Consider the following 12,322-nt stretch of genomic DNA (forward strand, 5'->3'; position numbering starts at 1 on the left):
CTGAATTCATTGTTCTATATCAGTCTCGTCAAACACGCGGCCCCGGCACAATGTAAACGCTTGTCAGCTCAGTGAAAATAAAGCAAGATGACTGCTGAGCCGCGTGTGGATCCATTAGTTATTGTTTGTCCTGTCACTCAAAGGCATTTGCAGTCAGACTCACGTTTATATTAGCATTCATTTGACACTTTTATATCCAAGACAATGGTTCATGGATGTGGATAGATTTTATTGTGTATATGTTTGCTCACGTGGCTTCCATGCATGCACGTGCACCCTCATTACACCTAAACTCCAGAGAAGTCCAAGAACCTAGTACACATCCTTTTATGCCCTTATGTTAAAGCTTCATTTTTTGTGTTTGCCAAGTCTTAAAAAAACAGGAACATATGATTATCATATCAATATTACAAATTAAACCATGTGAACTCAGTGTTGCTAACATAAAGCTAACTGGTTTAAACTCAAACTCAAACTCAAATTACACATGACAAAAGAAACATTTTTTTTGTTAATGAGGTCAAGAATCTCAGTTCTGTGACCATTCCCTGGCTAAGATGTTCTGATGATTGATTTGACTTCTATGGACCTTTGTAAAATACATTTAGCCCCAAGGTCCCTCACAAATATACCATGATTTTTTTGCAGAGGGCCAGATCCAAGATGGCCGCCGGCGCCATCTGGAGAAGTTAACTTTTGAACCCAAGCACCTAGAATCATGTATGAAGACACTTTTTCAGATTAAGATTCCAATTCTGACATCAGTTTAACATTATGACATCATTTTAACCCAGAAATCCAAGATGGCCGCCACCCAGTTGAGTGAAAACTGTCCACCTTCTAAAGTATATTATACTTTTTGGCTGATCGCTGGGGTCAGCCCTACACATGGGTCTGTGTGTGACTGACTGAGTAGCTGAGTGAGTGAGTGAGTTGGTGAGTGAAGGTACTCTCACAGCCGTAGAGAGAGAGAGTTGCAACATCGCGATGGCGTATCATGGAGCATCTTGGACCTCCACTGACGTGACTCTCTGTCTGTACGGCTCTGGATATTTTGTTTGGGGAGTAGGCGGGGCTGCTCCTCCGCTGCTCGTCCGCTGTCCTCACCTACGTCCGCAGCGCGCACCTGCTTTCAAACACGTTGTCATCGGCCTCAGAAGGACAGTCCTTGTAACATACTACCTGATGCGGTCAGCCACATACTAGGTTTTGACTTAGTCTTGTTAAACTATATTTGATCATTTATTTTGGTAGATCATGATATTAACTTAATGAGCTGATTTTCCCGTTTCAGCTTTTAAAAAACATCAATGTTTCCTGCTGTGGTTAATCCCTAAATTCAGTTCTAAACTGACTGGTGGATGGAGCTACAACACAGAGGCTTACAGAGGCTTATATTTCTAGCTCCATCCACCAGTCAATTTGGAACCTTTTTTGGAACCTCAAAAGAAGCCTTTTCGCATGAGAGGTTAAACTTCAAGAAGAACTTCACCCAAGTCCAGTTACCTTTTGGATTTAGCTTTGAAGCCAACTGTTTGTATGTGAATTAGCTTCTTAGCATGCTAATTAGCAAGATGTTGGTAAGTAAATTGCATAATTCATGTGCTTGTTAGCAACCTTTTGTTTGCTAATTTTTGGTCCAAATGGGTAGAACAAGTAGACCAAAACACTACAAAGTTTCTCGTAAGCTAATTAGCATGATAAATGGCTAATAGGCTACACTTTAGCTCAGTTAATTCCCTGGCCTTTTGTAGGTTCATATATTTTCAGAAAGCTAATAAATCAACTGTTAGCTTACAAACTTGGTTAAATGAAAGTTTAAATATTATTGTCTTAGGGTGCTGCGACACATCCATACATGGCACTATAACAACAACAACAGTGTTAGTCTTACACAAATAAATTGATAGACAGTCAAATCTGAGTCATCCTGGTCCTGTGTCAAAGTCAGACAGCGTTCCCCACGGACTGGTTATCAGAGGAACTGCACCTGTAGGTGGCGTCCTCGCGCTCCAGGCTGCCTCTGTTGCCTGTGTCTTTAGGCAATGACCTGATGGAGCAGTGGAGGCAGAAGGCGTAGAAGAAGGCAAGCAGGAGCAGGAAGCAAACGACACAAAAAATGACCACGATCAGGATGGTGTGAACTTGCATGTGGACCTCCTCCCAGGGGAGCAGCGTGGTGGAGGAGGTCAGGAGGTCGAAGATCCTCAAGGATGTATTGAAACTGTGAGGTTGAGTCACTGTGGGCACGTGTGGCTTTAAGGAGGCCAGGTGAGTGACTTCTGTCATGATGGCAGGATGCGGGCCTTCAGTGGCTTTGGGATTCTTTGTTGAAGCTTTAATGAGAAAGAAAGGTTGAGCACACATTTATAAGACACAGTTATAAATACAATTCATGTGGAGATAAAGATAATTATGATAATTCAACCTGCTGAAACAGATAGGAACCAGAACTTTATAATTCTTAACAAATTACATTACTGTGCAATGATTAACCATTCTACAAATCTTACAAATGCAACATGTTAATTATTTTCCTCCAAACACAGACGCTTCTTTTGTCCTTACCTGGAGTGCGTGGTTGTGGTGTTTATGGTCCAGCCTCTCTGAGCACGCTCTTTTTTGATGAGCAGGGCTTGGGGGAAATGAAAGAAATGGAGGCTAGGAGAGGGAGGGATGGAGTGAGGTAGAGAGGTGGATGGTGGACCACGAATAACAGGGAGGGTTACCATGGCAACTCCTGCTGAAGGGCCAGTATCATGGGCGTGCTGACATCACGGCACCTTACCATTAAAGAGCGTGTTTAACAGTATGGAGATGAAGATAATAGGGGGAATACAGCGCAATATATTTAAAGCATGTGTAGAACTAAAGCTACAATATGTACTTACAATCATTTATTCATTTATTTACTGTATTCTCCTGAAACTGTGCACAAATAGTATCAGAACAAATAACCCCATGCTTTTGAGTGTGTCAGGTCTTTGTAAAGAGGAGCCTCCTCTTCAGGCTCTGTAATACTGCCACCTGTTGGTAAAAGAAGCAGCATCGATCAACACCAACATAAAACAAGCTCATCTCTCGGCCAGCCCGGCTCCTCTGCCGTCTGGTCTCTTTCAAACAGCCATAATGATCCTTTAGTACCAGTTGTAATTGGTCCCACACCCCCTGCTGTGCTCCCTCAACAGGAGCTGATGCCTCAAAAATGTTTTAGGACTTGCACCAAATTCAGTTGCCATGGAAATGACTCAATATTCATTCATTTTGTTAACACTAACAGTAAAATAAACCAGAGGGCTGTGTTTTTATTTTTTTCTCATAAATACCAGACAAAAGGAGAGAAAAAAAATATCTATTAGCATAATTTCATGTAGAGGAGGACAGTGAACAAAGCCTGCTAGCTGATGTGATTTCAGAGTGCTTTCAGATGGTTAATTACAGCTCCAGACAAAAGGCACAAAAGATCCATTAAATCCAACTGCAGCCCAGTAGAGCCAAAATGGCTGAATGGAGGACTTAGCCTACACCAAAGTCACTTTAAAGGACAAATATGTGAAGAAGGAGCACAGGGCTGTGTAGGCCTTCAAGCCTTGGGGAGGGGGGGGGGTCCTGACCGTGTCCCAGAAGAGATGAGTGAAAACTGAGGAAAACAATATGAACAATCTTTGTTTGGATCCAAGAACAAAAGCTGAAGAAGGATTTAGCCTCAAAGTTTCCCACACAAAGCGGACTCTTCTGTAAGTCTTCAGGGAGAACACAGCGTTCACAGCAGGACATTAAACATATCATATGGCCAAATACCTCTGTGAAAAGGACCCCTAACAGACAAACACATTGCTGCACGCCTGCACGCAACGTTAGGGTGCCAGAATTAACATACAAAACAAAGATTTGGAGAGAAAAGTCTCCCCGCCTCAAATTAGTCCGCCTCTCTGCGTGTAATTTCCTGCACTGTTTGTTCTGCAGAGCCTTGAAGATTTTATATCTTGTTCTGCTTCTGCCATGCAAGTGTGTAATTGTAATCTCTCTCACTCTTGCTTTTCAGACTCTCTCTAACTATGTAAGTGCTTGTGATCATGGCGTGGAAATAAAGCGAGTTGACAGCTGGGCAGGAGCGGATCAGTTTGTTATTGTTCCTCTTGTCACTCACACAAGCGTTGGCATTTACAGTCACGTTTGCATGTTTCAGTCTTTATTACATGGCCATAAATGTGATTGTTTAAGTATGTTTGAATGCATTTGTGGAAAGTTTGATGGCTTGGAGACATTTAAAAACCAGAAAGAAAAGTAGCATAAATGACTATTTTATTGTCAAAAACCTCAAAACACACACTTTACTCTCACGCTGAACAGGTGTCTATGTATCTGACAAACCCCAACATGTCTACACGTCTACACACTCAGCTTGGTTCCTCACACTTAAAGAAAACACACAACACCAGACAAAGATCCCTGGGAGACGGGGAGGGGGACAAAAACATACATTGTGCCTAATTCACATGTTGTAGCTAAAATCTTTAAATTTGCAAAATATCCATAAAAATGACACGAATTGTAAAAACAGAATCATCATTCAATCTGTCAGGGAAGCGGGACCTGTCATAGGTGAGGTGTGCTGATGTGACATAATCTGAGATATTCTTTTAATCCCTTATGAGACGCTGGATATCTGCTTGACTCGGGTCGGCGATGTTCCGGAAACTGGTTCACTTCTTCTTGTTCACAATGTTGTTGCAAATCCAGTTCATGCCATCCTGCCGGGGAATGAACAAAACATTAGTTTGAGAGAAATACAGAAGAGGAAAAGCACCACATGTGAGTTTATAATCAGAATTTGTTTCTACTTTACGTGTACTATTCTTTCTGAATTCGGACATTAATCTGACTTCTTTCTCAAAACTCTGACTTTAATCGCAGACTACTGACTGTTTTACTTACTCTAAATTAGATGTCTTTTTTTGGTTACATGAATAAAGTTCTAAAATCTATAATCCTCAGATTAAAGTCAGAATTATGAGAATAAACTCGACTTTCTCTCAATACACACAGAAATCAGAAACATTTATCTCCTGTCCCGAATCCTCCTCCAAATGAATCAGAAGATAAATAGTCCACACTATCAGACTAAGCCTTCCAAGGAGGTTGCTGATAGTCATAAAGTCTACATTATTACAGCTCTAATAAAAATACTATACAGCAGGAAGGCAGAGGGCACTTTTGTAGGGCTAGATAGGCTCCTTCTAAGGAGAAATCAATAAATCAAAGATGAATCTAGGTCATACCTGTACTCCTTCCCCAGACACAGCCGAGCAGGCCTGGATCTGCCACTCACGGTCGCGGTACGTGTGCAGGTTGAGTCCCTCTGCGATCTCGCTGGCAGGTGATGCTGTGGCCAGATCCTGCTTATTGGCAAAGATGAGCACGGGGACGCCTTTTAGATTCTCCTCATCGATCAACTCGGACAGCTCCTGCACATAAAGAATGTAATAGATGAAAAAAACAAAACAAAACAATGACTTTTATTTGTTACTTAATCAACATTTAATGAAGCTTAAATTCTTACCAGTCCCGTCTCCTCAAACCGCTTCTTGTCTGCGCTGTCAATGACATAAATCTGAAAGAACAAACATGTAGGAATTAATTATTTTGTCTATGAAAAGATTTTGCTGGACTCAATGTTTTGCTGTCTGCATGTTGACTCCTGCAGGCAACTCTTTAAGTTAACAGCTGCTTCTGTACAGCAGCCATAAAGACATGTTAAAGTTAAAGCGGTAAACTCGAAGATTTCTCAGTTTCGTCCTCTGTGGCGGCACCTATGGCGATAAACAGTAATTGCAGGAGCACACTTCACAGATATCCAAACAGAGTTGCATGTGTGACGTCCATGGTTGGCTCTGGTTGTAACTCTTGATTTTCCTCGCTGACGGTCGCTTTCCTTTTTAGATACAAAGGCTTTCATCAGTGGGCCATAGGCTCAATCACCATTGTGTTACCTCATTCGGTGATAGATAGTGACGTTTATTTAAATGACAATCTTCAAGATTATTACTTCAATATCCTGGTTTTACTACCAAGGTTTGGCAACAAGATAAGCTTGAATTAGTGCAAGTATATGAGATCAAGTCTTTGTATTGTAAGTGAATGAAACTGTATGTAGTTAAATAGACTTTAATGTCATGTATTGGCTTGCATGCCATCTGTGGTGTCACTCCAGTTTGACTATCACAGAGCAAAGCAAATGTCTCCTGAGTAAAAACTTAATTAAAATTCATCTAAATGTATTTCATTCACTTACCAACAGGTCTGTGTTCTCCAGGTACTTTTTCCAGAAGGGCCTGATCTTCCTCTGTCCTCCGATGTCCCAAACGTTGAGTTTCATGCCATGAGAGGCGACACTCTTTATGTTGAAGCCCTGAAGTGGAGCACAGAGCTGCAGTCACTGCTCGGCACATTTAATTTAACACAGTTCCAATAGGCAGCACCTGGAAAGCCTCGCAAATGATTATGAAGCAATTCATTAAGCGGCAATGTACCAGAGCACGCAGGTGTGTGTGTTAACTGAACCACTGTTTGGTTAGTGTGCGTTGTAACCTTGTTATGTATCAGCGGGAGTGCAACATGTGCTCAGGGTGCTTTCTAAGGAAATGATCGCGGTGTTTATCTGCAGACGTTTTTCATAACACGGCTCCTTTTGGGCTCAGTCTGCGAGGTTGTGTAACATCTTTATCCCGAGGGCCTGTCGAGGAGCAAATCTGAGGATAAGACACGGAGGATCAAGTGCCGAGTATGTGTGTATGTGTCAAGTCTGATTTAGATTTAAGTGCGAGTACCGCCATGGCACAGTGGACTGCATCCTAAGTGTGGTGTCTGATGGGTGTCACACTGGCCTAAAAACTTCCAGTGCATCTTCTCTATGTCTTTTCTTGTGAGAGTAATACAGGGGTAATATACTGTATTATAAGATTAGAGGTTAGTTAATAACATCCAAAAAATGTGAGCATGTAAATCTGGAAGGTCATGTGCAGCTAATGCCAAGGTTTATCTCTGAAAGGTTATTTAACACCGATGGATAATTTGGCATCATCAATTAATTATCTTGGTGGTTTAAGCGTGTGTACTGTAAGCCCGATGATTCTATTTCCCAGCGTGTCAGAAAAGCAAAGGTCATCTGAATCCCCTTACTTCGAGCAAGAGCGTGCACTGGTCCAGCTGGTCTCATGAGATTAGATACAATCCCCCCTGTGCCTTTTAACGCTTGTTACAGTAGCATGACAATACTTAATATCCATCCTTCGCCCGTTTATGCAGCATGATCCAGTGACAGCAGAGAAATTGCATTGTCCTCTAAAGAGTGTGAACTTGTTGGTTTCACAAACATTGACAGCATATTTCTGGCAGATGCTGTTTATCTAAAATACACTTAATAACAAATATCAGGTAATGATGTTATAAAGTGGCTCAGCTGTTCATTGCAGGACAAATTAATTACAAGGAAGGACACAAAAACATCATCTCTTAGCATGCCAGTATTTGGTGTTTTCGAGTGACTTTCCTTAAGGTCAGGATGTGTGCGAGGGTGAGCTTTAACATCCCCTCACCTGTGTCGGTGTGATGGTGTTCACATCCTCAGAGGCGAGGCTCTTTAGCAGGGTGGTCTTGCCGGCGTTGTCCAACCCCAGAAGCACTATCCTGACCTCCTGCTCTGTGGAGCCCTTCAGCTTCTCAATGACAGAGAGTAAGCCCTGCATGAATGGGAGGGAGTGTTAGGAGAGGGCAGACCATCAACTTACTGCAGCCTTAGAATATACTTCTTTTGTCTTATGGAGTCGTCCTTTATCATTGGAGATGTCATGGTTTCGAATAGTAAAGCATGTGAGGGGGTGAAGCTTTGTTTTCAAGTAATGTTCTTGAAAAAAACAGTATATTAATAAGATTCCTTTCTTTCCTCAGGGCCGCAAATACTCTGGAGAATCCAAAATAATAAGCAGACATACAAAAATAAACAAAAACATCCTCTAGACAAACTTTACACCTTCAAATCTGATCTCACTGACCTCATTCTCATTTGAGGTCAAAGCTCCCCTTACTTACAGCCCTGTTTAGCGTGGCCATCTTGCACCACCCACCTACCCACCTACCCACCCACCCTCCTGCTCTGGAGCTACTCTGCAGCTCCCACTCCCATTCTGCAACAGATAAATCCATCGCTTCCTGTAGAAAAGCACTGGTGCCGATCAGGCCTCCATTCACATAATAGTGCGCCGTGTAATGTGATTAGTCTGAAGCAAGGTTGCACAAGCACAGACTGCTGCACTGCCAACAAAAGAGGCGCTGCAGCTTTAAATATTTGATTCAAGGTGACAGGAACTAGAGTGTATGCGATTAAATGAACATCAAGGGGAATAAGATGTTTCATTCAGAGGTATAATCATGATATCAATGTTATTTAACAAGCAGGGCAGTTGAGATAAAACGACCCTCATAGCAGAGCTGCAGTGCACCTCTGCTGAACGACTGTTAGACACATATTAGCGCACACTTTACCAGCCACAACCACCTGTTAGTATCACTTTATATCAAACAAACACCAAAGGTCCACGTCTGCTTGTATAAGTCTGGTTCACTAAGATCAGGCCTCTTACCTTTTGAGCTTCTCCCATGGTGGCGGGTTTCCTGTGGCTTGGCTGGAGGGCTGCAGCTACATTCTCCAGTGAAGCTCACACAGGTGAGTTAGCTATCCAGGTCACCCAGGTAGCTATCCAGAACAGGTCCCAGCAGCCTCTGTCTTCTCCCTCGTCCTCCTCGGTAAACTTGGGTGGGTTAAGTGCTTATGAGTGTATGTGATAGTAATGTCTACCTGGGCGTCAATTGCCGCTGTAGGGTTCGTAAGCAGGAAGAGGGGGAGGGTGGATGGGACCGGGATTAGGAGGCCAGAATTAGCCCTAGTCATCCATGCAAAGGCAACCCCATCCACCCTCCCCCCTTCGTCTGTCCATCCCTCCATCTCCACTTTGCAGTGGCTTTACCTGGATTATCCCTTAGCCACCTGCTGCAGGAGGAAACTGAAAACAGTCCTTCCTGACTACTCATACATACAGATATTAATGTGGAGAAATACAGAAAAAAGTTCAACATTATGTGAGGAGAAACATGCTGATAATGCAGAGAGACAAAGACAGCATGAGGACTGACAGTAAAAGAGCTTAACACAGAAACTTCAGAGGATTATATCATGTTGTTGAACCGGGGAACTTATCATTTCTGTGCTCATAAGTCAACTCTCAAATCCTGCAGCCATCCCTCTCTTTGAGAGGACTTGATGGTATTATCATGCCATATATCCATTACATGCAAGCTGCTATAAATCTGCTGTGTGTGGGTCGTCTGTGGTGTGCGCTCCTGTGAGCAGAGCATTCAGTGGGATTAGTTTGAGCATGCCTGTCCTGTGTTTGGATTAAAACATTTCTAGGCTCTTTTCCTCCACTGAACATGCGTTGTGGTCAGTGGGCGGGGTTTACGGTTGTGAGGTATCACCTAATAACACACACTTAGCCTCAAAGACAGAGCTTACATTGATTTTATTCCTTTATGAAACACTACAAAAGCAAATAAAAATACAATATTAGTATGTTTTATTTTTGAATATGATATGCTGCTTGTTATTTAGGACTCTCTCGGTGTGAATGGAGCTGGATTGGCTCTCTGCTGATCCTGTGCTCTCTGCTTCATCCTCTCTTTGTGTTTAGCTGCAGAGATAGAGGAGGAGAGACGGGAGGTGTCGCACTTGTTACACACATGGAGACAAGTCAAATCTGTATTTCTAAGTTAGGCAGAATGCAAGAATTAAGGGAGTGGTTGAAACATGCTGTTGAAACCTTAAAAATTGAGATCTTCCCCAACTTCCTCAATTGCCTCTAACAGCCTGTGGGCTGATTTTTATGTAAAGCACTCGGGCTGGTTTTTCCGCGAAACAAAACCATCAGGTGCCGCCAAATAGAACAAAACTGAGAACTTTGAGATTATATCTTTAAAAGTTTTTAAAATACATGATTTGAGCACCATAACATCGACTTACATATACAGAATCTATCATCTTCACTTATCTTCAAGAAAATACCTTTAAAACACTGCTTTAAAACAAAAATTGCTTTTAAAATAATGTGTTCTCTACTTTATTAGGCGTTGTCCAAAACCACAGACCACCTGAGTTTGGCTCTTACCGTTGTCTCTTTTTAGCTTGCACTTCATAGTGACGCCCATAATCAGAACCAGGGCTATAGCAGAAACACCACAGACAATCAGGATCAGCACACTGCCGTCTGAGGTCACAGTTAGAAAGACAGAAACACAAACAGTGGACACACAGGCTGTCAGATTAACATTCATTCATTATTCAAATATCAAAAGTTATTTCATGTTTGTGCTATTCCATTTTCAAATCTGTGAAATGCGTTATTTTCAAGCCCCTGGTTAATGTGTTAAAATGCTCAATCCACAAAAGGCAGAGGTAACCTGTGGCTGTGAACGATCATTTAGACGCTACTTACTGTTTACAGTGACACCGTGTGGCGAAGACTCAAAATTGCCACATGAGCTATTCACAGAGCAGGAGTACTGGCCCCTTTTGTCTGACAACACATTTTTAAGAAAAAGCTGGCTTTTATTCTGGCCTTCAAGGAGCTTTTCCCCGTCCTTCATCCATCCAAATGTCAGATTCAAATCAGGAAGGTCATGCACACATGTTAGAGTGATGTCGTCTCCTTCACTGACCTTCGATCCAGTACTGTTGATAAACACCTCTAAGTCCGAAGGGAAGAGGGAATATTTAAGAAGCAGAAAGCAACAGTGATTGTGTTCATCAGTTTGAGTGCACTGTAAAAGGGCAAATATAATGTTACAGGTTACCTTTTTGGCAGGCTGGAGGCCATTGAGAGACTAGTAAACATGAAAAGAAATGAATAAAGTCACAGTGAGCAAGTAGTGTACAACAGAATACACCCAGTGTATCTAATTCAACTCTACTCTACTGTGAAAGGAGAATGATCTGCTTTATGAGCGCTTGAGAGTACTTTCAATAGTTCGATGTTTGCCGTGTTAAAGTCAACCTCATGTACCACATAGAAAACTTATAGGATTTATCTACAAGTGAACAAATGGAAAGGAAGATGGCACTTACCGTTGACGCAGGGTTCTGAGCAGAGTGGACAAGAGTCTATAAAGAAACAGAGATGGAGGGAATTTCATTAAGGACGTTTTTCCTTTGAAACTCATCACAATATTTAATTTCAGACAATGTTCAGGTACATTTGCTGCTACATAACATTTCCACATGGAGTCTTTAAATAGAGAAGATTCAGTTGAAAGTTTTTTTTAATTATTTCATTTGTTTTCTTACCTGGCAGAGTTTCTTCTGCGTCTTTACATACCAGACACTGGGCAGGAACACAAGCAGAGCCATAACCAGCTAAAATAAAGAACAAATATGACATATTAGGAGGTAAAATGAATATATATAACTGTAAAGTGCAAAGTGGCTCCTTACCTGCGAGTAGAAGACCGAGCAAAAGACAGAGGGGTATCTCTCTTATAACCATTCTCTGTTGGAAAAGACTCATTAAAAATGCTTAACAGCAAAATGAGGTCAAAACAAATATTCAAATAAACAATATTTAAACAAATTAGAAAATAACAGCATAGCACAGACATGTAACATCTTGTGCTCTAGTGTTTGATGTAATTATAAAGCTAAAACATATTGTTATCATGCTCATATATTCTTCTTCTTACCTGTGTTGGTGTTGTCTCCTGACACACAGAGCTGAATGGTGACGTGCTCTGCTTTGCCTAAGCTAATGGTCTTTTCATCAGAAAAGGAACAGCAGTGCTGACTATAAAAACTGATATCAATGCAAATAAATTCATTCCTGGAACTTTATTCCACAAACAAGGCTGCTGTTGTATGTTTTGCTGCTGGGTGCTGCTGCCATTCAGTATAAACAAATGTATCCTGCAGTATAGCCTGTTATCAGTAAAACATAACTTTACCTATGCAAACTACAGGTTCTGACACAGAATGCCATGCGAATGTGATCAAAATGTTTGGGACTAATTGGGTCAAATTGACTGAATAGATTAGAAGCAGGAAAACATAACATTAACTTTAATTGAAGTCTGCACACTGCACAGTATCTATTCGTGCATAGGCCAGTAGAGAGTGCTGCTGATCATCTTTCTTATCATGTTCAGGGTCATGGGAACCTAAAAAGCCTAAATCATTAACGACTGTAATAGAGGCGGTGCCCATTGGTCAGATTGTGAAACA

The 12,322-nt window shown here is 41.7% G+C and overlaps 2 protein-coding genes across 2 annotated transcripts; both read right to left on the reverse strand.

Moving 5' to 3' along the window:
* Window positions 1–4,706: 4,706 nt before the first annotated feature.
* Window positions 4,707–8,660, reverse strand: arl3l1 (ADP ribosylation factor like GTPase 3, like 1). The gene is made up of 6 exons (XM_069669965.1): window positions 8,643–8,660; window positions 7,599–7,742; window positions 6,296–6,412; window positions 5,564–5,614; window positions 5,283–5,468; window positions 4,707–4,754 (listed from the first exon to the last, which is right to left on the reverse strand). Exons 1-6 carry the CDS (start codon window positions 8,658–8,660, stop codon window positions 4,707–4,709), a joined length of 564 nt encoding a protein of 187 aa, XP_069526066.1.
* A 901-nt stretch (window positions 8,661–9,561) lies between these two features.
* Window positions 9,562–11,844, reverse strand: LOC138598719 (uncharacterized). Its single transcript, XM_069670553.1, has 8 exons — window positions 11,788–11,844; window positions 11,543–11,597; window positions 11,396–11,464; window positions 11,177–11,212; window positions 10,906–10,935; window positions 10,548–10,799; window positions 10,221–10,319; window positions 9,562–9,746 (listed from the first exon to the last, which is right to left on the reverse strand). Exons 2-8 carry the CDS (start codon window positions 11,592–11,594, stop codon window positions 9,664–9,666), a joined length of 621 nt encoding a protein of 206 aa, XP_069526654.1. The 5' UTR covers window positions 11,595–11,597; window positions 11,788–11,844; the 3' UTR covers window positions 9,562–9,663.
* Between the last annotated feature and the right edge of the window lie 478 nt (window positions 11,845–12,322).

Source organism: Semicossyphus pulcher, unplaced genomic scaffold (assembly GCF_022749685.1).
Source record: "Semicossyphus pulcher isolate SPU_LCO1_2020_fin unplaced genomic scaffold, fSemPul1.0.p SCAF_2, whole genome shotgun sequence".
Classification (NCBI taxonomy): Eukaryota; Metazoa; Chordata; class Actinopteri; order Labriformes; family Labridae; genus Semicossyphus; species Semicossyphus pulcher.